General features: G+C 47.2%; 3 protein-coding genes and 1 long non-coding RNA gene across 8 annotated transcripts in view; 3 read left to right on the top strand and 1 right to left on the bottom strand.

Moving 5' to 3' along the window:
- TRMT61A (tRNA methyltransferase 61A) overlaps nt 1–3,946 on the top strand; it is a 27,108-nt gene extending 23,162 nt beyond the window's left edge. For all 3 annotated transcript variants that reach the window (XM_072840101.1, XM_072840102.1, XM_072840103.1), the window contains one exon: nt 938–3,946. The gene's annotated coding sequence lies outside the window, so the exon portion shown is untranslated. The remainder of the gene's footprint in view (nt 1–937) is intronic.
- On the bottom strand, nt 1,604–8,058 carry BAG5 (BAG cochaperone 5). 2 transcript variants are annotated; one of them, XM_072840094.1, is made up of 2 exons: nt 7,911–8,058; nt 1,604–5,886 (listed from the first exon to the last, which is right to left on the bottom strand). In XM_072840094.1, exon 2 carries the CDS (start codon nt 5,856–5,858, stop codon nt 4,515–4,517), a length of 1,344 nt encoding a protein of 447 aa, XP_072696195.1. In that variant the 5' UTR covers nt 5,859–5,886; nt 7,911–8,058; the 3' UTR covers nt 1,604–4,514. The 2 variants fall into 2 exon arrangements, with proteins under 2 accessions (XP_072696195.1, XP_072696194.1); XM_072840093.1 differs by lacking the exon at nt 7,911–8,058 and adding an exon at nt 7,467–7,648.
- A 73-nt stretch (nt 8,059–8,131) lies between these two features.
- Nucleotides 8,132–25,525, top strand: part of COA8 (cytochrome c oxidase assembly factor 8) — a 32,397-nt gene continuing 15,003 nt past the window's right edge. Inside the window, exon 1 of one of the 2 annotated variants that reach the window (XM_072840108.1) lies at nt 8,132–8,331. In XM_072840108.1, the coding sequence (XP_072696209.1) occupies nt 8,209–8,331 (123 nt within the window). In that variant the 5' untranslated portion in view covers nt 8,132–8,208. The remainder of the gene's footprint in view (nt 8,332–25,525) is intronic. The other variant, XM_072840107.1, reaches the window with a different exon arrangement.
- On the top strand, nt 12,776–17,907 carry LOC140640538 (uncharacterized). Its single transcript, XR_012037296.1, has 2 exons — nt 12,776–14,946; nt 17,506–17,907. It is a non-coding gene; the product is annotated as an uncharacterized lncRNA (long non-coding RNA).

Below are 25,525 nucleotides of genomic sequence, written 5' to 3' on the forward strand. Positions count from 1 at the left end.
CTGCCTTGGAGCGCTTCAGAGAATGACGTGTGCGTGTGAAGCGCTTCACACAGGGCCTGGCGCCCAGGTTCAGTGGATGATGTCAGGAAAATGAGGCCTTGACATCAGAGCAGGAGTGACGGCGCCTGGGTGGCTCACCATCTGGCTGAGCGTCCGACTCTTGGGTCTCAGCTCAGGTCTTTTTTAAAATTTGATTTATTCGAGGCAGCGCACGCAAGCACAAACAGGAGACGGAGCGGGAGACGCAGGCTCTCTCCTGAGCGGGGAGCCCGATGCGGGGCTCCATCCCAGCGCCCCAGGATCACGACCTGAGCCAAAGGCAGATGCTTCACCAGCTGAGCCCCCAGGCGCCCTTCAGCTGGGGTCTTGAGCGAGCTCAGCGGGGAGTCAGCTTGAAAGGTCCTCCCTCCGCCCCTCCGCCCGCTGGCACATGTGCACACTCGCTCAAATCAATCTTTAAACTCACTAAATAAATCACAGAAGCCACAGAAGCCACCATCAGACACATCCTGACCGCCTGGGTGACCTCAGACTTGCATCAGGGCACCTCATCTGGGCCTCGGCGCTACCGCTGGCGCCTGTGCACACCAGGGCCTCGTGCCAGCCCACCCTGGGGTTCCTCCATCCTGGGCCTTCAGGGCCCCGAGCCCCCTCCCTCAGCCTCCCCGGCCCTCCGGTGCGTGGCCGACACCTGCCCTGCTCCTGACGCCCAGAGCCAGATCGCAGGGGCCCGACGCAGCAGGTCCCTTACCACCGTGAGCAGGCTGCGACGCGCTGTGATGGGTTAAGGACGCGGCAGGAGCTTCCCAACACCGGTTCCTGTGTCCACAGGGAATCAACGCCTAATGTGGTATATGGAGCATCTTTGTGTGTGGCACAGGCTTTATTCAAAATTTCCCCCAAAGTTTTTTTTTTTTTTTTTTTTTAACCTGTACAGTTTCCTTTCACTGCGGGGCCTAGGACACGTCTGCGGGGCTGAGCGGGCCGCCCCCGCCTCCGGGTGATCACCACTAAGACCTCCGCAAGAAGAGACAAGACGGCAGAAACGTGCTCAAACAAGGCTAGAAGCAGCGCAAGCAAGGTGCTGCTTTCATGTAACAGGCGTGCAACAGGCAGGAAACTGCCCCAGGTGAGTGGGGGCGGAACAGGGAGGCGGCGGGGGGCTCAGGGGGCCCCCAAGGACTAACGGGTCAGAAATACCAACTCTCTGCTAATGAGAAGGCAAGTGTCAATGGCAATCTTAAGTGAAGCCTTGGTGGTGGGGGGGGCGGGGGGCAGTTCTTGCCACTTTCCCTGCTTCTCTACAGTGAGGTCAACCCCTGTGCGCCCGGCTGCATGGGCGCAGCGAGAGGCCAGGCCTCCCCTGGGCTGTTCCCTGCTGCCCACACTTCAGGGGTTGCTCACATGGAACAGTGATCCCTTCACCTGCCACAGGACCCTGGTCTGTGCTCAGGGCTGCCACCTCCTTCCCCCACTGCCACCAACTGGACCTGGGGAGCCCGCCTTCCCCAAGCCTGGCCCACTTTGCCAAGACATTATTCCTTACCCGGGTCGGACAGTAAATGAAGGTGAATCAGAACAGAACTCACACCTCAGACTCACATCCTTTCTCACCGCAAAGATAAGCTAAGAGATTTTTATTGCATTAATAATTAAGGGTATACTAATATCTCAAAATACTGAATTACTTCAGACATACAATTACAATAGTCATACAATGAATGGAGGGGGGACAGGAGCCAACACGCTGGGGTAACACATCTGTATTGTACATCAAAATCAATGGCAAACACTTCTCTAGTTACTCTTAGAAAAATACTAGACGCGTTAAAAGCTGAAAAGCTTTGCTTAAAAACAACCTATATGTACAAGATAAGCTTTGACCCTCAAAAAACAGATAAAAATTGGCAAAAACAAATGAGAAACACTGGTTAAGCGTCTCGCAGTGCTGACCTGTATCAGATACACTACACCAAGGCATCGTAGCAAAATAAAGCATTCCACTGTACTTAGTAGACTTATTCATTACATTTATTTTCATAACTGCTTCTCTATAGGGCGATGGACTTTAGTCTAATTTGGGTAAAGACTGACCTGAAAGCAAAGCTGTCTGCATGTGAGGTAAAGAAAGCAAACATTCCCAGCCAGTTTTTGCATGAACATGGATTACACCGTTTAATGCAGACCCAAGGCCAGACATTTTTTTGGGGGTAGGTTTTATTTCCATTACAGGTTCTCTTTACGTAAGATCATAAAAATACAATACAATGTCATGAGCTCAACTTAGTTACAAGGGCAGGCAGCCCCTATTAACACAGCTCCCAACGAGGGACGAGAAAAGCTAAACCCGGTGTCACTAGGGTTCCTTATGGGAGAGTCACCCGGTGCAAGGAACTACAACAGGTTGGACAGGAAACGTCATGCCTCAGGTCACTCGAGGATGATCTGATCATCTCCATGACCAAAATAACCCACAGGAGAAGTCTGCAATGGCTTGTGAGCTCCCTCCGCTCACGGGCCAGGCTCCGGGCCGAGCTCAGCTGCACAAGCCTTCTCTAGGATTGCAGAACGCCTTGTTTGAAAATGAACCATATGGGAAGGTCCCTTTTGGAAAAACAATGGATACTTTTAAAGGAAATGCTGACATTTAACTTTTAAATCTGACATTGAAAATGAAGTAGAGCCTGGGGCAGGACATGCCTGACGAGCTTGGGAGGAAAGCCTTGCCTTCCCAGTGGGGTAAACTGAGGCAGCACTTGAATATAGAAACTCCAGGATTTTAAGAGCACCCAAAGATGAGGATACTTAGCCCAAAATGAGCTGCCAGTGACCTGCACTAAGAATCTCCAGTTGCCAAGGGCTGGATGTGCACACGGGAAAGGGTCGAGGCCCAGAGACACAAATGCCCTTGGACTTCACTACCCACTGAATCGTACTAGAACATTGCTAGTAGGAAAGACACATCAAGGGCTTTTAATTATTGGGCAAAGCTGAGACAAAGTGAAAATCTCTTTAGAGCCACGCTTTTATCATCTCTCTGGTACATGGGGCTATTTCTAGCTGCCTACAGTTACCAAATCACGATCTTTGAAAGGAAATTACAGACTGCTGCGGAGTCCGAAAGACATACTCTAATAGGATTATTTTGTGAAAGGTGACAACAGAAAGTGTCGTCTGTTCGTTATCATACTGGGACCAATGTGTTATCAAGGCACTTTGGAACTTTGGGAAATTCTGTTCCCATAAACTGGCAGCCATAAAACTTGGACCCTCAGAAAGCATTTACAGAAATAGATGTACCCTTTAGCAAGTGAAAAAACACTTCCTGCAGGGACAGACCTTCCTGACTCTTTCAGGTGCTAGAGAAACATCCGAGTGCCAATGAAGTGAGCTCAGTCCCAGAGTGCGAGGTTTTCAGATGCTAGGAGCAGCCGACCTCCCCGGGTAAGCCACGACGCTCTGGTCCCGCAGAGCTACTGGCGGTTTCTGCTCTTGGCCACTACCAAACAGCACTTGCTGTGTTTAAAAGACCCTTGAACAAGAGAGGCAGCCTGTTGCCTCCTACATTCAGACGCATTCGCTCAGGACAACCTGATAGCGGTAACTAATCTCCAGTTTTATCTTGCCACAGGTATGGCTGTTTCTTTTTTCTTCTTTTTTTTTTTCTTTTTTTTCTTAAAAGGTCTCCTAACTTCACTAAAATGTTCCCATCCTTACTGATGACTACAGAAAATTGTAAACTGAGTTTACAAACAAAAACTTGGAAGGTAATTAGCTGGTGTTTTCATCTTTCTTCAATGCAGTCTCAAAGGTTTTTTTGCTATTAATTTTCATAATTTTCTTACGTTGCACATGAAAATAAGATTTTCCCCTCTAAATGCAGAGTGTAGGGGGAAAATACAGACACCATTTTCCAAACAAAAAATCTTTATGAAAAAACAGAAAATCCGAAAACAAAAAAACCCCCACCCGATTAACTTGGGTTGGACCAATCGGGCCTTAAAAATGAAGAAAAAAACAAACAAACAAAAACCCTTCTGCTTTATTTAGCATAATAAATCATATCATTGTATTGCTTTTGTGTTTGGACCTTACTTCTACCTAACCAAAATTTCCCCTCTTCTCATAATTGTTCTAGTGCTCTGTCAGGTTGTGTGTGTGTCTAGATCCTGAAAGATCCACATTTCAATGCTGGCACAACCCATTTAAAAATGACAAAAGATGCCCGTTCCACTTTCTGATTGGAAAAAAAAAAAAAAAAGGACCAAAAAACCACACCACAACATACAGATAATGATCCAAATGGAAAAGTTAACGTGCTGTAATGACATTTGTTTTGCAACATCAAAAGCAGCAGAGATACTGTATATAATTTGCTTAAATCATAAAAACGGAGATTGAAATCTGCATGTATAAATCACATTTAGGCTCAATGAACTGAAAGCTCTCTATAAATACATAGAAGTATATATAAAGTGCAAAACAAGAAATATCAACCGTGAGATCGGTACTATTTAGTACTCCCATTCGTCGGATTTCAAGTCGAGATAGCTGAGGATGTTCTGGGCGAGCTTCACTGCCTGTTTCCTGGCAGCCTTGCACTTCTCTTCCCCTTGCGGGTCCACGGCATCCAGGGCCAGCAGCTGCTTGGTGAGCAGCTCTTCCAGCCGGATGTAGTTCTTATCAGTTCGGTTCCCATCAAATGAAAGAACTTCCCCCTGGATCTCGGACAAGTTTCCAAGGATGTTCCAGACTGCTTTATGTGACGGGTGCTCCTCACTAGCAAACGACTTCCTCTTCTCCAGGGCCTCCTTCAAGTCAATGTAAGTTATAAGGGTTTGTACCTCAATCACCGCTCTTCTCCGAGCTTCCCGGATGCAAGGGTTCTTCTCAAGACTGACCTCATCCAACTGTCCAATCAAACCCTGCAATTCTGTTTTGGAGCTCAGGTACAATTCAGCAGGATTTTGTGCTTGCAGAAGTTCATTTTTTATTTCTCTCATTCTCTTGAGGACCTTTTCTATTTTTAAAATGGAATGATTCTGTCCCAGGTCAAATGCATGTGTAGTATCTGCTTCCTCTTCCAAATCCAAATATTTCAGTAATTGGTTGATATCTTCCACTACCTCGCGCCGATAATTTCTGATTTCCGTTCGCCCGCACACGTCTAGAGCATCCAGATCTGCAATCAGCCCCGACAGCACACAAGATAAGTGCCTGCAAGTCTCATTATTGTTCACCCCCATCAGAAGTGCGATCAGAGTGCCTCTGGCCTTGTTCACCTCACACATCACCGAGTTGATCTTGGCCACTGAAGGGTGCGCGTCCTCGGAAAGTGGCAGAGAAGGCTGCTTTTTCACACAGTCTTCGATGATCTCCTGCACCGCACAGATTTTGGTTAAGGTGTGGTACCGTGCTTTCCGCAGAGAAATCTTCCCCCCGGTTTTGACATGTGTCAGCCTCAGAATGATATCCTGGATGCCTTCTTCAAATTCGTCAGTTACACAGTTGCCCCCACTATAAAACGGCACAATCTTCTCTTTCACCAGGGCCTGGGCTTCTTTAAAGATGTTCTGTATTTCGATCCGGTGTGGGTGGTTTGCATTCTGCTCCAGCTCTTTGAGAAGACGCTCCGTCTCCTGGGCTGCCCTCTTCCTCGCTTGCTGAATATCTCCTTTTCCTTCAGTATCCACAGAGTCTATTTCAAAGAGTTGTTTTGTTAGAATCCTCTCCAGTTTCTTGTAATTCTTGTCATCTGACAGACCACTGAAGCCAATTACTTGCTGTTCTATACTTTTTACTTCCTTTTGGATTTCCTGAAGCCTACTAATAGAAGGATGTTGGTTGCCCATATCCATACTTTTGTTGTGTTCCGTTTTACAAGCACTAAAAAATGACAAGAATGCCAAATTACACAAAGACTCTACAGACAGGTAAGCAAATATTGATTCATTCCGAAATTCTCATTTTAAGAAGAGGTATTTGAGGGACGCCCGGGTGACTGAGTGGTTTAGCACCGCCTTCAGCTCAGGGGGTGATCCCAGGGTCCTGGGATCGAGTCCCACATTGGGCTCCCTCCATGGAGCCTGCTTCTCCCTCTGCCTGTGTCTCTGCCTCTCTCTGGTGTCTCTTGTGAATAAATAAAATCTTAAAACAAAACAAAAACGGGCAGCCCCAAAGGTGCAGCAGTTTAGTGCTGCCTACAGCCCGGGGTGTGATCCTCGAGTCCTGGGATTGAGTCCCACATTGGGCTTCCTGAATGGAGCCTGCTTCTCCCTCTGCCTGTGTCTCTGCCCCCCTCTCTCTCTGTGTCTCTCACGAATAAATAAATATTAAATAAAATAAATTTTAAAAAAAGATGCATTTGAGTTTAGATCACACTAAGGCCCATCCTTAGTGTGATCTAAACAGCAGTCATACTCAAGTATGGAAAGAGTAATCCACTTTCTTGAAGATCACCTACACACCCCTGTGATTAGGAATGGACAGGGGTGGGATCCCTGGGTGGCGCAGCGGTTTGGCGCCTGCCTTTGGCCCAGGGCGCGATCCTGGAGACCCGGGATCAAATCCCACGTCGGGCTCCCGGTGAATGGAGCCTGCTTCTCCCTCTGCCTGTGTCTCTGCCTCTCTCTCTCTCTCTCTCTGTGGGACTATCATAAATAAATAGAAATTAAAAAAAAAAAAAGGAATGGACAGGGGTTACTGCAGTGCAGAACGAGCTGGAGCCCTGGGCCTGATTTCCCAACTTCTTCGCCTGGGTCTCTACACGTGTGGCACGAGGTCAACTACTGGGGTGGAAACAGCACAAGGATCTCAGGTATTAACGCTGGACCCTGGTTGTTGGCAACAGCAGGGCACCCCTGTGGAACGTGCAACAGTTGCTCTTTTGACCTTCAAACGCTAACAGTGCCATCCCAGCACCCACCTGGCCCGAGAGCTATGCCTGCTTTCAAAACAAACTGGAGGGCACCCGGGGGCTCAGCAGTTTAGCATCTGCCTCGGCCCAGGGCGTGACCCTGGAGACCCGGGGTCCAGTCCCGCATCGGGCTCCCTGCGTGGAGCCTGCTTCTCCCTCCCTCTCTCTGTATCTCTCATGAATAGATGAATAAAATCTTAAAAAAAAAAAAAAAATAGAAAAAACAGAACAAAACCCGGAAGTCTAAGTGAAACAAACAGCAGCGGATCCCAGCGACCCCCAGGCCCCGCTTCTACTTCCTCCCCGCCGCTCGGGGCTCCTCCCCGGCCACCCTGTTTCCCCCGCCCCTCCGAGGACGTCGAAGACCCTCCGCGCGGAGGCGAAGATCCCCCAGGAAGGGAAGGTGACCGGCACCGTGTTAAAGGCACCAGCTTGGCCTCCGGAGGGCTGGTGCCTCCCTAGGCCCGTCGGCCCGCTCTCGGGGGAGGGAGGGCGGGCGGCCGGCGGGGCCCCGGCCTCCCCCCCTCGCCCTCCCCTGCCAGCACTTTACCCAGAGGAGGTCTACGCTGGTCTGGTCCTGGCTGCCCGCGGGGAGCTGGCGAGGTGGCAGGTCAGCCCTTTACGGGGTGCGGCACCGGAGCGGGGCCCCAGCTGCATCCCTCTCACCCCTGCCGGCTGGGTGTGCCCGGGCGGCCGGTGAGGGGGCCGGCGGTGGCGCGGCAGCTACTGGCCGCAGCCGCCGCTCCGGGCGTGTCGCCCGGGCCCCCGACGCGCCCGCCGGCCCTGACCTCACAATGGCCCGCGCGGGGAGGGGGCGGCCGCGCTCGCAGGGCCTCCGAGCCCCCCGGGGAGCCGGGCCGCGTCGGACGCGGGCGGGGAGCGGCGCGGAGGCCGAGGCCCAGGCCCGGCGGGAGCGGGCGCGGGCGCGGGGGGCGGGGGGCGGGGGGCGCGCACGGGGAGGCCCGCGGCCCGCCAGCCGCCTAGCTGCGCTCACCTGTGCCGCCCGCGCCATCGCGCGCCCCGCCGCCGACGCGCAGGACTCCGCCGCGGTCGCCGTCGCCCGCCCCGCGGCCCCGCCCCGGGCCGAACAGCCCCCGCCCTGGGAAAACGTCCTGCGGCGCGCGCCGCCACCACCGCCCGGCACGGCAGCCCGGAGCTGGCCGCGGAGCCGCGGGGAAAGCGCACGGTCGGCCGCGCCGCTCGCTCCCGCTGGCTTTGCGACCGTGCCGTAAGGCAGCCCCTCGCGCCGGCGCGGCTCTGCCGTGCGTCGCGGCAGCCGGGGGACGCTGGGCATGGTGGGCTTCCGGGCCTCGAGGAGGGCGCTTCTGCCGCCGCTGTGCCGCGCCTTTGCTCGCCCCGGCTGTCCGCTCGGCCCCGAGCGCGGCGCGGAGCGCAGGGAGGCGGCGGCGAGCCGGGTAAGCTGGGGGTCCTGCAGGCGGCGCGCCGGGCTCCGCGCCCCGTCGAGGCCGGCCGCGGCGTCCGCCCAGCTCCCGGGCCGCGGGGGGGGGGGGGGGGGCCTCGGAGCCCGCGGCTGTGCTGGGGCCGCCGCGCCGGGGACTTCCCGAGCGGGGGCCTTGGGCTGCAGCGCTTGGCGCGCACGCGGGGTCTCGGCCCGCGCCGTGGCTCCGGGCGCTCTTCCGCCAGCGACCGCGCCCCCGAGCCTCGTGTCTTGCAGGGCCGCCGGGGCGTAGCTCTGGTTTGGAGAACTGCGCGCATAGGTGCGAGGCGCGGGTGGAAGGTTAGCGGGGGTACCTGTAGCAACGAAGAAGGACCGTTTTTAGGAATTGCACTTCTTAGGGGAAGGGTGTTTCGTCCACGGAGTGCCAGCTGTCACGTGGAAGCGTGGGGCTGCAGACGAAATATTTAAACGAAGCCTACGCACACAAACACGGAATTTGCCAACAGGCTAAGGGTGGAGGCTGGAAAGCCTGGGGTAAAAAAGCAGGACTTCCAAAATGTGCCTGCCTGTAAGTTTTCGTCTATGTTAGTCTTTTGCTGTTAGCATGCTTTTTATAAATGTAGTTTTGAAGTTCTGTTCAGTTTATAGTTTATTTTTATTTTTTTTTTTTAAGATTGTATTCATTTATTCATGAGACCCAGAGGGAGAGGCAGAGACACAGGCAGAGGGAGAAGCAGGCTCCATGCAGGGAGCCCGACGCGGGATCGATCCCAGGTCTCCAGGTCACGCCCCGGGCTGAAGGCAGGTGCTTAACGGCTGAGCCACCCCGGGCTGCCCTCTGTTTAGTTTATAGTTTGGACAAGAAGTTGGCGGGGCAGCTGGTCAACCCCCCCTCCCCGCCCCCACCTCTGGCCTAGTTCCTGTGACAGTGGCCACAACTGTGACTTCTATTCCTACAACTTAGAAACCCGTCCAGTGTCTCAGTCTTAGGGCAGGAAGATACTCAACGTGTATCTGAAAACGGTCTGGGAGGGCAAAGTTAACCTCAGCAACCGGCCACTTACCCGTGGCTTATTTCGTGAACTAGCGCTGGAAAAAAGAACACCTGGCAAGGGGCACCTGGCTGGCTCCGTTGTGGGAGGAGCGCGTGACTCTTGATCTGGGGAGTGTGAGTTTGAGCCCCCACGTTGAGTGTAGAGATTACTTAAAAAGAAAGAAAAGAAAAGAACACCCAAACACGGTTTGTCACATAGCTTTTGGTTAGAATAAAGCTTTTTTTTTTTTTTTAAGATTTTATTTATTTATTCATGAAACACACACACACACACACACACAGAGGCAGAGACACAGGCAGAGGGAGAAGCAGGCTCCATGCACCGGGAGCTCGATGTGGGATTCGATCCCGGGTCTCCAGGATCGCGCCCTGGGCCAAAGGCAGGTGCCAACCCGCTGCGCCACCCAGGGATCCCCCTCTGATGGTGTCGATTGTGATGATGCTGAAAAGTGGAGCAGCTGGCCCATGAGGCAGACCTTGTCCTGTTCTAGCATTATGACTTGTGCTGTTGTTTGCTTGTTTTTAGAATGTGTGTCCCATTACGCTAGATAGTATATGGAACTTAAAGGAACAGTTCTTAACTTCAGGGTAATTTGTGTTTCCCATGGGTTTGGTTTTATCTTTGAGTGTTTGCCTAGTATGTGGCTGGTTCCCCAGGTAATTATTATTTTTAAGATTGTATTTATTTATTCATGAGAGACACAGAGAGAAAGGCAGAGACACAGGGAGAGGGAGGACCAGTCTCCCTGCGGGGAGCCCGATGTGGGACTCAATCCCGGGACCCCAGGACCATGCCCCTGAGCTGACAGCAGACACTCAGCCCCTGAGCTACCCAGGGATCCCCGGCATGCCCTGTTCTAAGAGCTTTGCATATTTTAATTTATTTTCACAAATCTATGAAGTAGATGCTTTCATCATTCCCATTTTACAGATGAGAAAACTTAACGTAAGACTGAAGAATTTCCTCAAGATCACAGTGCTTGCACAGAGGAGTATCTATGTTATAGTTCCTGTATCTAGAGGATAATGAAGTACAATTTTTCTTTTAGTAATTTTTGGATCAAAAAAGAACCAAACATGCTCTCAAACAGAGAGGCAAAATTTATAGATAAATAGCGGATCCTATATTTTGCTTATATTTTCATTTAAGGGAATGGTCTTCAAACACCCCCACCCCACAAGTACAGATTCAGAGTAAACCTAAGTAGGAAGTTAAATGCCAGAGAAATGACAAACTGGTAAGAGGTCTTGTCAGAGGATTTTAAAATTAAATAAGTTTGCTGGGAAAAAAATTAAAGCTGGAGCAGAGGACTTCAGAATCGTGTGTTTAGAGGCATTAAGCTTCTATCTGACTCTTGATTTTGGCTCAGGTCATGATCTCAGGGCCCTGGGATTGAGCCCCATGTCCTGTGGGGCTCCGGGCTCAGTGGGGAGTTTGCCTCCCCACCCCCCTCAAATAAATAAATGTAAAACAAAAAAAAAAAATCATGTGGTTAAACTCCATCCTGGAGGGGCGCCCCGGTGGCTCAGCGGTTGATCATCTGCCTTCAGCTTAGCGTATGATCCCGGGGTCCTGGGATCGAGTCCTGCATCGGGCTCCCTGCTTCTCCCTCTGCCTGTGTCTCTGCCTCCCTCTCTCTCTCTCTCTCTCTCTCTCTCTCTCTCTGTGTGTGTGTGTCTGTCATGAATAAATAAATAAAATCTTAAAAAAGACGCCTGGGTGGTTCAGCAGTTGAACATCTGCCTTTGGCTCAGGGCATGATCCCAGTCCGGGGATCAAGTCCTGCATTGGGCTCCATGTGAGGAGCTTGCTTCTCCCTCTGCCTCTCTCTGTGTGTCTCTTATGAATAAATAAATAAAATCTTTTAAAAAACTCCATTCTGGAGACCAGGGCCCAGAGAGATGGTGGACTGGCCTGGCGTTACTCAGCAGAGTCAGGGCTAACGGCAGCTGTTCTTCCTCTCAGTCTGGTGGTCTTATGTCCCCATGTGCTTTTTCATCAAGTAAAGCAATTCACAGGGCTTCCCCTTACTCTGTTAATGTGGACAATTGCACCCATTTCTTTTCATGTTACTTGTGGGAAATTTAAAACCTGCAAAGATAGAAGAATAAGAATTGCTGTGTATCCAGTACCCTGCTTGTACAGTTATCCACTTTATCCCATTCCCCCCACTTGATAATTTTTTTAAAGAGATTTATTTATTTATTCATGAGAGACACAGACAGAGAGAGAGGCAGAGACACAGGCAGAGGGAGGAGCAGGCTCCCTGCAGGGATCCCAGTGTGGGACTGGACCCTGAGCCCCCGGGATCCCACCCTGGGCGGGAGGCAGGCACTAAACCACTGAGCCACCCAGGGATCCCCCCACTTGATATTTTTTTTTTTTAAGATTTATTTATTCATTCAGAGAGAGAGAGAGAGAGAGAGGCAGAGACACAGGCAGAGGGAGAAGCAGGCTCCATGCAGGAAGCCCGATGCGGGACTCAATCTGGGGTCTCCAGGATCACGCCCTGGGCTACAGGCGGTGCTAAACCGCTGTGCCACTGGGGCTGCCCCCCCACTTGATAATTTTATGGCAAATATCAGAGTGTATATCATTTGTAACTATATCCATATGTATCTTTAAAATATATGAATTTTTAGGGATCCCTGGGTGGCGCAGCGGTTTGGCGCCTGCCTTTGGCCCAGGGCACGATCCTGGAGACCCGGGATCGAATCCCACATCGGGCTCCCGGTGCATGGAGCCTGCTTCTCCCTCTGCCTGTGTCTCTGCCTCTCTCTCTCTGTGTGTATGACTATCATAAATAAATAAAATTTAAAAATAAAATAAAATAAAATAAAATATATGAATTTTTGGGTAGCCCGGGTGGCTCTGTGGTTTGGCGCTGCCTGGGGCATGATCCTAGGGGCCCAGGATCGAGTCCCACGTCAGGCTCCCTGCATGGAGCCTGCTTCTCCCTCTGCCTGTGTCTATACCTCTCTCTATTTGTGTCTCTTATGAATAAATAAATAAAATCTTAAAAAAAAATATATGAATTTTTAAAATACACATAAACATAATAGCTAAAATAGTATAATTCCTTATTTCCAGCAAATGTTGTGTTCACATTTTTCAATTATCTTAGAAATATCATATTTTGAGGTTTTTTTTCTTTTTTACAGTTTGCTTGTATTGGGATATAAGTAAGGTTTATTTTTTTTAATTTTTAAAAAATTTTTATTTATTTTATGATAGTCACACAGAGAGAGAGAGAGAGAGGCAGAGACATAGGCAGAGGGAGAAGCAGGCTCCATGCACCGGGAGCCCAACGTGGGATTCAATCCGGGGTCTCCAGGATCGCGCCCTGGGCCAAAGGCAGGCGCCAAACCGCTGCGCCACCCAGGGATCCCGATAAGTAAGGTTTATACATTTTGATTGATATTTTTTTAGTTCTCTTTTGATCTACAGGTTTTGACTCCATCCCCTTCCTTTTTTCAAACCAGTTTATTTGGGAGCAGGGGAATGATGTGTCCTGTAGAATTTCCCACAGTCTAAATTTTCCTGTTGCTTTCCACGGTGTAATTTAACATGCTTCTCCCATCTGTGTGTTTCCTGTAAATTGACAGTTGTAATCTAGAGCCTTGACCGCATTCAGATTTGACCTTTTTTTTTTTTTTTTTTTTTTTTAAATGACCACTGCATTGGGGGTTTGTCATCTTCCATCAGGATTGATTGATTTTTCTGATGTTAAACCAAGCTTTCACTCCCAGTATAAACCCAGTTTGGTCCTGATGTGCTGGTCTTCTTATGTAGTGCTAACTGTGGTATGCCGATGTGTCTAGCCTCTGTCTAGAATGGGAGGCTGGGGATTCCAGCCCTCTAGAAGGTTCCCATCTCAGAAGTGTCAGGATGATAGACCAGGAAACACCTGCAGGAGCACTAAATTTTGCCAACATTTGTTCCTTTCATCTTTGCCCACTGGTTTCCCCAGTGGCTGATAGTGTGACACCTTAACTCAGGAGCTTTGTGCTATGCACAGGCTCTTCTGAGAAGGAAAGTCTTTCATTCGAGATCCTGGCTTCTGGGGTGGGGGGAGTCCAGAGTGGGAGTGTGCCAGGAGAGCTCAAGGGCCTGCTATAAAGCTGAAGGGATGGAGAATGAGGCTGGGCCTACACTGCTGGACAAGGAGAACTTCAGTATGGGGCTGCCTGGCTGGCAGTTTGCACTTGAAGAGAAAAGCCTGGAAGGTTAATGCCCCCCCAGACACAGTGATGAAAGCTCAGTCTGACAAGTAGGTACATGCACGGTCCTTCTTCCGTGTAGAGGAAACAACTGTCGGGCTGCCTGCCAGCAGAGCTGTTAGGTTCTGTGTACACGGCCCCCGCCTCCTGTCCCACTCCGAGACAGCCATTCCACTTTGAGCAAACCAGGCATTACATGCTGATGCTGTAAGAACCATAAATTACGGTAATTACTCTAACCTCAAAGGAATTTTTCCTTTTGCAGAAGGACTTTTTCCTCCCCCAAGCCTCTTCTCCTCCCTTTTAAATAACAGTTCTTGGATGAGCAAAGACGGAACATGTATTTATAGGGGAGAGCAGAGGAGCTATCTCTACTACAATTAAGATGAAATCTCTCAGATTATAATGGAGAACTGAGGATAGTTGAAAGAGTTGGTTTCAGAGCCCATCCATCAAGCAGATTACATGAGCCATCACGAAGCAACAGATAAGGAAGAGTAACTGAACTTTCCTGGTGCCTCTGAGCTTGCTTTGTTCAGTGTGGGTGAGGGTCGCTCCGAGAAGCTATGAATTGTTGAGATGGCTCCTTAAATGTTTCCTGGTAGGCAGCCTATAAGAGGAAGAGGCAGGGATACAGATCAGGAAGGTGGTAAAACTGGTGAAGCACAGTTAGGGTGAAGCCTGGCCGTCTGTCCCCTTGGGGGACAGCATGGGGTAGGGGAGGAGCCCCTGTCCTGGGATGGAAGTCCTTGGAAGTGAGCCTGGACTGGCCAGCTGTTTCCACTCACTGGGTCCCTTTGTGTGAATCACCTTTAGTTTCTAAGACTAAAGGCTTTCAGATTTGACCTTTGTTTTTTTTTTTTTTAAATGACTACTACATTGGGGGTTTGTCATTTGTCATCAGGATTGATTGATTTTTCTGATGTTAAACCAAGCTTTCACTTCCAGTATAAACCCAGTTTGGTTTGGGACAGAAGTCCAGAAATAATTTGTGGAGAAGTATAATTTATTAAAAGGCTTTTTCAAAAAAAAAAAAAAAAAAAAAGGAAAGGAAAGGAAAATGCAGAGATCATAAATGGTTTTTAGAATGATGGATAAAATGTTAAATATGTATTGCAACCCTGCAATCCTGTTGCTTTCTGAAAAGGATGGGTAGGTCAGTCTCGTATCAAGTCAGTATTTGATGATGATAAGTAGCAGTTTCAGGTCTTAGGTAAGCAGATTAGGGTGTCTTTCTGCCGGCAGAGCCCTGTTGTCACATGGGAAGGATGAATTTGATCTCTCCTGTGGACTTGCTGGCCCTTCATTTGGAGCTTTCCACCTTGGCCGTGCCTCTTCTGAAGTGTCCAACTTTGGGTGAGAGAGATACTTCAGAAGAACTAGGATCAAATGTAAAGATGTCTGAATCTGCAAGAAATGAGTGCCGAATGGTCATTCTGAGCCAGTGTGTAGGACGTGGCAGTCCAATGTGGGGTGGGGACCTGCAGCAGTCCTGGACACACGGAGGGGACAGCTGGGCTAGGCTTCTCTGCCTCCTTCCTAGTCAGCCGGTCAGTCTGGCTCCCACATGCCCTGCAGCTCTGCCCTGTCCACCTACACCAGCACCGCCCTGTTCCCCCTCTCCTGAGTCTTATTCTAGAACGCTCTTTAAGGTTCTGCTTCTTTGACTGTACAGACTTTGGAAAATCTAGAAACTCGTCAGGAACTAGCAGTTGAGGATCCTCAGGAACCCAGAATGTAAAGAACGCTAGACGGCGATGATCTTTGGCTCACTCAGAACTCCTGAACATTCTTTTTTTTTTTTTTTTTTTTTTAAGATTTTATTTATTTATTCATTAGAGACACACAGAGAGAGAGACGCATAGACACAGGCAGAGGGAGAGGCAGGCTCTACGCAGGGAGCCCAACGTGGGACTCGATCCCGGGACTTCAGGATCACGCCCTGGGCCGAAGGCAGGTGCCAAACCGCTGAGCCACCCAGGGATCCCACTTCTGAACATTCTGATGCCAGTTCATCAATAATTGCTATCTTAGTTTGTTAGGTGTCTTTCCACCAAATAGTTCATATAAATTGAGCTTTTTGAAGATTAAGTGGATTTCTTACATAAACAGAGTCCACAGGAAAGGTCAAGACTGGGAAGACCATTCCTCCGACGCGTGCTTGTGCTGACCAGAGAACAGACAGACGTGATCCGTGCTGCCGTGGGCTTGCGGTCTGTGGGAGAAGCAGGCACGAACAAGTGCTTGAGAAGCGTCTGGGAGCATGTGGACATGTGCCCTGGAACGTGTGGTCTGTGATGCAGCGAGAACACACGCAGAGTCTGAGGAAGGAAGAAGCAGGCTGGTGTGTCATTGAAGGAGCCTCCTGTGGGTGGGGGCAAAAGAAGAGACTGGCGCCTCAGCAGGCCCCGACTGCCAGACCACAGGAAGGGGTTAGACTCTCCCGAGGGTAATGAGTAATGACTGGAGAAGGTTTCAAGGGAAGGGGGAGTAGGGGTGGGGCAGGGGTTTTGGAGAGATTGCTTAGCAGCATTCTGGATGTGGGGACAGAGTAGACAGGGAGGGTGCGGCCTGGGCAGCTGGAGCTGCTCAGACTAGCCCATGACAGAGTTGTCGCTCACGCGCTGTAACTCTCACCATGGGGCGAGGTGGGTGTGGCTGTTGGAATCCTTAAAGTGTGGGGATGCCAGAGTTCAGTGTCCTGGGGCCACAGCAGAACCCAGGACAAATCTGCAGAACTTCTCAAAGGGCAGCTTGTGACTCTTTTTAACTTTGGTCAGCTGTAGGTTCTTGAATCTGCTGCTGTGAGAAAAAGTGATCTTTTTATTTTTTATTTTTTTTAATTTTTTTTAAGTTTTTTTTTTTTTGAGAAAAAGTGATCTAAGTGAAATTATTGGCAACAATCATAAGATAAGCTAACTTGAAACAGAAAGTTGTAATTCCAGCAGCATCATCCCCGCAAAGTCTGCAGGTGATAACAGAGAAGTATTGGAGGAAGCAACAGAGCTGCTAACAGGCATTGCTCAGAAAGTGGGGCTAATCAGGCAGAGTTCTTATGGCAAAAACCGTGTACAGTGACTTTTAGAAATGTTTCTTAAAAAAAATTTTTCGGGGATCCCTGGGTGGCTCAGCGGTTTAGCGCCTGCCTTTGGCCCAGGGCGTGATCCTGGAGTCCCAAGATCGAGTCCCACATCGGGCTCCCTGCATGGAGCCTGCTTCTCCCTCTGCCTGTGTCTCTGCTTCTCTCTCTCTCAATCTCTCTCTCTCTCTCTCATGAATAAATAAATAAAATCTTTAAAAAAATAAAAATATTTTTCGTGGGGACACCTAGGTGGCTCAGTCAGTTAAGCATCTGACTCTTGGTTTCAGCTCAGCTCAGGTCATAATCTTAGGGTCATGAGATCAAGCCTTGCATCAGGTTCTTTTTTTTTTTTTTTAATCCTCTTTATTGCTAAAAGTTCATTGACAAGCGTTAAAGAGAAAAATACACTATTACTATTAAAAAGCTGGAAACTAGGGCAGCCCCGGTGGCACAGCCGTTTGGCGCCGCCTGCAGTCTGGGGTATGTATGATCCTGGGGACCCAGGATCAAGTCCTGAGTCGGGCTCCCTGCATGCAGCCGCCTTCTCCCTCTGCCTGTGTCTCTGCCTCTCTCTCTTTCTCTCTCTCTCTCTCTCTCGGCCTGTGTGTGTGTCTCTCATGAATAAATAAAATCTTAAAAAAAGGTGAATGATATTCTATTAAAAAAGAATTGTTACTATTCACATAACTTCAGCTTTACGTGAAGGTCAACAAGTAGAGGGTCTTGCACTTAAGCTAACAACACAGTATGGTATTTTACACTAGAATTTTTAAACCACTCTAAAAGAATTACATGCCTCTTAGCTAATGTTATAATTGTATCATATTACTTAGGTTCAAGTTCTTCCTTCAAAGAATCATCAGAATGACATGGATTGAAGAGACTTTGGAACACTTGCCATCTCTTGCTGCTGATGTTACATGAAAGAAAATATTAAACATTTAATTTTTAGATAAGTGTAATACATATTTCACCAAGTAAAATATTTCAATGCTTGCATTACTCCTCATTTTTCCAATTTAAAATGTAACGACTTGGGCAGCTCCGGTGGTGCAGCGGTTTGGTGCTGCCTGCAGCCTGGGGTGTGATCCTGGGGACCCAGGATCGAGTCCCACATCGGGCTCCCTGCATGGAGCCTGCTTCTCCCTCTGCCTGTGTCTCTGCCTCTTTCTCTCTGTGTCTATAAATAAATAAATAAAATCTTAAAAAATAAAATAAAATGTAACGACTTACAATCTCCATCATAATTTTTTTTTTGCAACATAGCCATTTCTTTTCTAAGTTCATTTTGTGCACCAGTTAAGTAGGTTATCATGATTCTTCTCCAACTCCTCCGTACTCTGAAACACAAAAGGCTAGTTCAGTTACAAACCATCACTTTTCATCTCAGATTCTAAACTTGTATAATTAATTTTCAATAGTAAGAACTTTTTAGTATTCAAATAATGTGAATTATTTATGCCAAATGGAAATATTCTAAGTAATAGTGGAAACCAAAATACAAAGGAAGAAAAGCATCAGACATGGATCAAGTATTATAGGAGGTATGACAGTGTGTACTTTGCTCAAAATAATGGGTTGATGAGCTGCTAAGGTCAAAATAGAACAAAAAAGGAATACTGTAATTTTTAAAATTTCTAATAAGATTTCTAAATATCAAGTAATTACGTTATGACTAATAGTCAATGTGATGTGAATTCATCAGAAGGAATAAAGTGATTTGTAATTTACTTTCAATTTATGAAAAACAAATTATGTTATAAATCTTTATTATTCATCTAACAAATAGTGATCCTAACTCCTACTATATAAAAAGTACTACCTTAAGTATTGTGGAGAAATTAAAAAGTAATATATGATCACTCCCTATTCCAGTAAGAAGACACATACAAAATAATCCAAAAATTTTATAAGAACGAAGTGCAACTTGTTACAGCTATGTAGTAGAAAATAGGGATTAATTCTAATTTAGTTGGCAAAAGAGTAATATAAAAGAAAAAGTAATTAAAATATTTCAGAGCAAGAGGATAGGTAAACACATAGAAATACACATTGAATGAGTTCAGAGAAGGCAATTGTCTGGTGGGGTGGGAGTTACCTAACGTAGTAACTGAAGCATAGAGAAGAATCACGTTATGGAAGGGGAGTTGAGACCTAAGAATTGAATTGAAAATGAGAAATACTTTTTCAGGAGGGAAGAACTGTTTTAGGAAGATATGACCTATGAAGAGTAGTTTGGAGAACAGAAATAATGAGTTGAGGTTTAGTAGTATAAACAAAGAATTATGTGGTTGTAAATTAGGAGAGTAGGTCTGGGGATTAAAAGAAGGAACCACTGCTGGAGTAAAAACTACAGGACCTACTATGAATAATAAGGGAGATGGAGGAGTCAAATGTAATACTTAAGTCCCTACCCTACATGGTAACATTTAGTGATAAGATTTAAATTTTTATTAGTACTTTATAAATCTTCACACTGATTAAATGGTTTTTAGGGAGCATTAGAGCAAGCTGGTTGGAAACACTTTTTTTTTTTTAAAGATTTTATTTATTCATGAGAGACACACACACACAGAGGCAGAGACAGGCAGAGGGAGAAGCAGGCTCCATGCAGGGAGCCCGATGTGGGACTCAATCCCGGGTCTCCAGGATCGCGCCCTGGGCCAAAGGCAGGCGCTAAACCGCTGCGCCACCCAGGGATCCCCTCTTTTAATTTTTAAAAAAGATTTTAATTATTTGGTAGTAAGAGAGCACAAGCAGGGGGAGGGGCAGAGGGAGAGGGAGAAGCAGAAGCAGACTCTCTATTGAGTGGGTAGCCTGATGTGGGGCTCAATCCCAGGACCCTGAGATCATGACCTGAGCCAAAGGCAGACACTTAACTGACTGACCCACCCAGGTGCCCCCATATTATTTTTCTAATACCATATACTTATGTTTGCTTCCTTCTAGAAAACGTATAGGAAACAAACTTTGCTCATTATGTTGATAATTTTTGAAGTTCTGTTTGGTTTCATCTATTTTCTCATAAATGTATTTAAAAAGGGACGCCTGGGTGGCTCAGCGGATGGGTGTCTGTTCAACTCAGGTTGTGATCCCGGGGTTCCGGGATCGAGTCCCACATCAGGCTCCCTCCATGGAGCCTGCTTCTCCCTCTGCCTGTGTCTCTGCCTCTCTCTCTGTGTGTCTCATGAATAAATTTTAAAAAAATAGGGATCCCTGGGTGGCGCAGCGGTTTGGCGCCTGCCTTCGGCCCAGGGCGCGATCCTGGAGACCCGGGATCGAATCCCACGTCAGGCTCCCGGTGCATGGAGCCTGCTTCTCCCTCTGCCTGTGTCTCTGCCTCTCTCTCTCTCTCTCTCTGTGACTATCATAAATAAATAAAAATTAAAAAAAAAAAAAAAAAATTTTAAAAAAATGTATTTAAGAAAACGAAACCATTCTAGGTGTGTGAACTAATAGTGTAAGCTGTGGCTGCCTATAGTGCTGAAGGGGAGCAGAATATGCCACTCTCAGGCAGGTCACTTTGTCATAAGGGTTATTTTGAGAAATAGTAGATGCTGGAAGGATGGTCTGACTCCTCCTGTTCTTCCAAGAGGCCAGAGCTGAAGCTCCTAGCGAAAGATGCTCTCCCTTTCACCAGGAACTGAAAGAAATCTGTAGGAACAGACCTTGATTAAAATAATTCTCAGCTTCCTCTAGTCTCCCATATATTTCAGTTACTTTTTCATAATTGGTTATTTTTGTTTAACCTGTGTCTAAGCCGGTGGGCCCTGTCTGGGTCTTCATTTCCCTGTGGGGCTTGTGCATACACGAGACCTGTGTGCTTGTCTTGTGTGGATCTGTCTCAGATCAATTTAACTCTCAGGACTAGCTGCCTCTCTCTCTCTCTCAAAAATAAAGAAATAAATAAAAATCTTTTTAAAAAAATAACCCCAAAGTGGAAATAACCCAGATGTTTTCAACTGATGAACTGATAAACAAAATGTGATATCCATACGATGAGGGGGCCTAAGTGGCTCAGTGGGTTAAGAGTCTACCTTCGGCTTAGGTCATGACCCTGTGGTCCTGGGATCAAACTCCACATCCTCTCCCTGCTCAGCAGGGAGTCTGTTTCTCCCTCTTCCTCTCCCCCTCCTCCTGCTTGTGCACTCTCTCAAGTAAATAAAATCTAAAAAACAAAATCCATACTATGAAATATTGTTCAGCCCTAAAAAGGAATGAAGTACTGACATGTGCTACAACGTGGATGAGCCTTGAAATCACAAAGAAGCCAGTCACGAAAGAGCACATATTGTAACATTCCATTAACATGAAATGTCCACAATAGGCAGATCCATTCAGGCAGAAAGTAGAGTATTGTTGCCAGGAGCTGGGGGCGGAAGAATGGGGAGTGACCGTTCATAGGGACAGGGTTTCTTTTTTGGGGTGATGACAAGGTTCTGGAATTGGCAATGCTTGCACACCTCTGGGAACATGCTAAAAACACTGAATTGCATAATTTAATGGGGTTAATTTTATAGTATGTGAATCGTTTCTCACCAAAGCCATAGTTAAAAGAATGAAAGCAGTTTGTAAGAATTAATTGGTTATGTGTAAGGGTATCATTTTATTATTATTATTTGTAAAGTGTGTACCACACATCCTTATATTAGCATACTTGCAATCATATACGTCCCTCAGGCTTCCTCCCCACCCCTGCCCCGTCCCTCAGGCTTATTAAACACGAACCAGCACATGGCTCGGGGCAGTTCCATCGATTCATCACCACTGTCCCCATGCTCCTCCACCCCCAGCCACAGCAGAGAAAGGCTCCTGTCCTTTCTGCCCCATAGTCCTTGTGTTCTCCCATAGCAGGCTTGAGTGGGGATCCCTCCTTGCATCCCTCCTGCTGCATCGTCATTGCGCTGGAAATGTTGCTTGAACTTCAGGGGAGGCATCCCACTTTGTGACGATAATTGTTACCACATCTTTAGCTCATTACAACTCCTTTGCAAGGATGGTGCATTGTCTATCAATCATTTTTTTTTTCACTCAAATGTTACAACTTCTTTCACCTGATCTGTCAAGACTCTAACAGTTTGAGTTTTTAGATTTTTATTACTTTTTTGGGAGGGTGTAGGGGCAGAGAAAATCTCAAGCAGACTCTGCACCAGCATGGAGCCTGAGATCATGACCTTAGCTGAAATCAAGAGTCATATGCTTAACTTGACTGAGCTACCTGGGCACCCCAAGTTTGAGTTTTTTTAAAAGATACTTTTTTTTTTTAAGATTTTTATTTATTTATTAATGAGAGACATGCAGAGAGAGAGAGAGGCAGAGACACAGGCAGAGGGAGAAGCAGGTTTCATGCAGGGAACCCGATGTGGGACTCGATCCCAGGACTCCAGGATCACACCCTGGGCTGAAGGCGGTGGTAAACCGCTGAACCAACCGGGCTGCCCTAAAAGATACTTTTCTAAGAAACATTTTGAAAGTCTGAGGAAATCACTTTTCAGCCTTTCCTGTTCATTCACTTATTCTAGATGCAGGGTGTTTTTTCAATGGTAACATTACCAATGCTGAGGTTAACAGACCACAGATTTTTGTTTTTATTTTTTTAAAGATTTTATTTATTTGGGTATCTGGGTGGCTCAGTGGTTGAGCATCTGCCTTTGGCTCAGGTCATGATCCCCGGGTCCTGGGATCAACTCCTGCGTTGGGCTTTCTGCAGGGAGCCTGCTTCTCCCTTTGCCTATGTTTCTGCCTCTCTCTGCGTCTCTCATGAATAAATAAAATTTTGTCTCATGAATAAATAAAATAGATTTTATTTATTTGAGAGAGAGAAGGAAAGAGCAAGCCAAATGGGGGAGGTGCAGAAGGCGAGGGAGAAGTAGGGACCAGGACCTGGGATCATGACCTGAACCCAAGTCAGAGGCTTAACCAACCCTGGTACTCCACGACCACAGATTTTTAATAATATATTACACGTGCCAGTGTTGTCCTGAAGGAAGAGCTATAATGTAACTCAGAAACTGCCTACTTTCTCAGGTTAAGGAAAAGATTTTTTGCATGAATGGATGTGCCTGCATTTTTATAGTAGAACTTGGCCTGCTGAACTCACAGGAGTGATTTCAGAGCTGATAAAACCCTGAGATGCCCTCAGTGATCTCTGAACTGCTCAGTCTAAGTAGCTGCAGCAAGCTTTGTACCCCACGTCCCAACCAAACCTGCTATTTTCTTTATCATGTTCTAAATTCTTCCTATTTTTAGAACGCTTGGGAATTTAAAAAATTTAGGAAGGTCATAGCATCCAAGACAAAGAGAAATGGGAAGGTCAATGGGTAGTTTTGCATGTAGCAATCTCCGTCAGTAATGTCAGGGTGTTAGGGCGCATGGTATGTGTTGGTGGTGATTTGTGCAGCCAGAGAAGCAAAAACTAAGAAGCTGTGTTTTCTAAATAGTGCCTCTGGTGGGGGTGGGGAACATCCATGTGGCTTAGCCGGTTGAGTGGCCAACTCTTGGTTTCGGCTCAGGTCATATCAGGGCCCTGGGATTGAGCTTTACATTGGGCCTAAACTCAGCGCGGAGTCTGCTGGAGAGCCTCGGGGCAGTCCCGGGCTGCCCATTTAGCTTAATTGTCAAGGGTTGAGTCCAGGGACAGGAGGGCTGAGGATTATATATGGAGCTGAGCAGATGTGAACTCTTGCTTGGGGTCTCTCCCTTCCCGTGCTACTCAGGCCAAGTCGGCTGTCACTAAATGCTAGCCACATTGTATTTGTAAAATTATTAGCTATTCTACTTTTTCAAATTAAAGTATCAGTGAGTAGCCAGATACACAAAATCTACTTTATATTAAAATTTGCAAGGTCTGGGCAGCCCAGGTGGCTCAGCGGTTTAGCGTTGCGTTCAGCCCATGGTGTGATCCTGGAGACCTGGGATCGATTCCCATGTCAGGCTCTCTGCATGGAGCCTGCTTCTCCCTCTGCCTGTGTCTCTGTCTCTCTGTGTGTGTGTCTCTCACGAATAAATAAATGAAAATCTTTAAATAAAAAAAAAAATAAAAAATAAAATTTGCAAGGTCTGCATATCTGTTCCCTGGAAGTTGCATCTTGTAATGGTGATTATGAAGTACTGAAATACCTTCAGTATTTCAGTGAAGCGTCTTCCAAAGGGAAAAATATTAATTATGTATTTTTTTTTTTTGGTGTTTGTAAGTTTTAACCATTCTTTTTTTTTTTTTTTTTTTAATTTTTATTTGTTTATGAAAGTCACAGAGAGAGAGAGAGAGGCAGAGACACAGGCAGAGGGAGAAGCAGGCTCCATGCACTGGGAGCCCAAAGTGGGATTCGATCCAGGGTCTCCCAGATCGCGCCCTGGGCCAAAGGCAGGCGCCAAACCGCTGCGCCACCCAGGGATCCCAGTTTTAACCATTCTTTTAATTGACTTTGAAGTATAATTTGTATCCGGTAAAATGAGTACACACCTTTAAAGTGTACTTTTTGTTTGTTTGTTTGTTTGTTTTTAAAGATTTTATTTATTTATTCATGAGAAACACAGAGAGACACAGGCAGAGGGAGAAGCAGGCTCCATGCAGGGAGCCTGACGCGGGACTCGATCCCGTGTCTCCAGGATCACGCTCTGGGCCAAAAACAGGCTCTAAATCACTGAGCCACCCAGGGATCCCTGTTTTTGTTTTTAAAGATTTTATTTATTCATTCATAAGAGACACACAGAGAGAGGCAGAGACATAGGCAGAGGCAGAAGCAGGCTTCTTGCAGGGAGCCTGAATGTGGGACTTGATCCCGGACCCTGGGATCACAACCTGAGCCAAAGGCAGAAGCTCAACCGCTGAGCCACCCAGGCATCCCTAAAGTGTATGTTTGATGAATTTTGACAAACCTGAGTCTTTGCAGTCACCTCTCCAAGATCCGTCACTTTCACCCTCAACTCTGCCAACCACTGATGGAATATTTTCTAGAATGCCACATGGTGCATTTCCACAGCACATCCTCTTTCATGCCTGGCTTTTCAGTCTGTATGTTGTTCTAAGACTCATTGCTGCGTGTCTCAGTGGTTTGCTCCTTTCTGTTGCTGCTAGTTTGCCAGTTGTTGAGGCAGACAGGGCACGTGGGAGGAACTCTGTTGGAGGTAGAAGTCACAGTCAACAGAGTGTGTGTTTAAAAAAAAAAAAGACTAATAACATAGAAGAGATTTCTGAGTTGAGTGGGTTCCAACCCCCCGTGAGTTTTGGTTCCATTGATCTTTTAATAGACAAATGGAAAGCTAGTCTTTTGGTTACTCAACTGATCTTTTTATTTTAGTATGACATTTATTGATTGATTAATTGATTGATCTTATTTATTCATGAGAGACACAGAGAGAGAGGCAGAGACACAGGCAGAGGGAGAAGCAGGCTCCATGCAGAGAGCCTGATGTGGGACTCGATCCTGGAACTCCAGGATCACACCCTAAGCTGAAGATGGCACTAAACCGCTGAGCCACCCGGGTGCCCTAGTATCACATTTATTGAAGCCCAGTTTATATACAGTGACATTGACTGCTGATAGATGTATGCACCAGCACCACAATTCAAGAGAGAGAACATTTTCATCAGCCCAGAAAATTCCTTCCTCTACCCCAGTACCTGTCTTTCCCAGAATGTCATATAGGTAAAATCCTATAGTAAGCAATCTCTTGATGTGGCTTTTTCAGTGAACACGATGTTGCATGTGGTTCTCTATTGTTGAAGAGTACCCATTGTGTGGATAGACAATACTTTGTTTTTCCATTCACCAGTGAGGGGGACATTTAGGCTGTTTCCAGCTTTGGGTGATTATAAATAAAGCCACTTTTAATTGTCACATACAGACTTTT

Source organism: Canis lupus, chromosome 9 (assembly GCF_048164855.1).
Source record: "Canis lupus baileyi chromosome 9, mCanLup2.hap1, whole genome shotgun sequence".
Lineage (NCBI taxonomy): Eukaryota > Metazoa > Chordata > Mammalia > Carnivora > Canidae > Canis > Canis lupus.

Coding starts and splice junctions, on each gene's coding strand:
- BAG5 (XM_072840094.1), bottom strand. CDS start 5,858: ATGGATATGGGCAACCAACATCCTTCTATTAGTAGGCTTCAGGAAATC.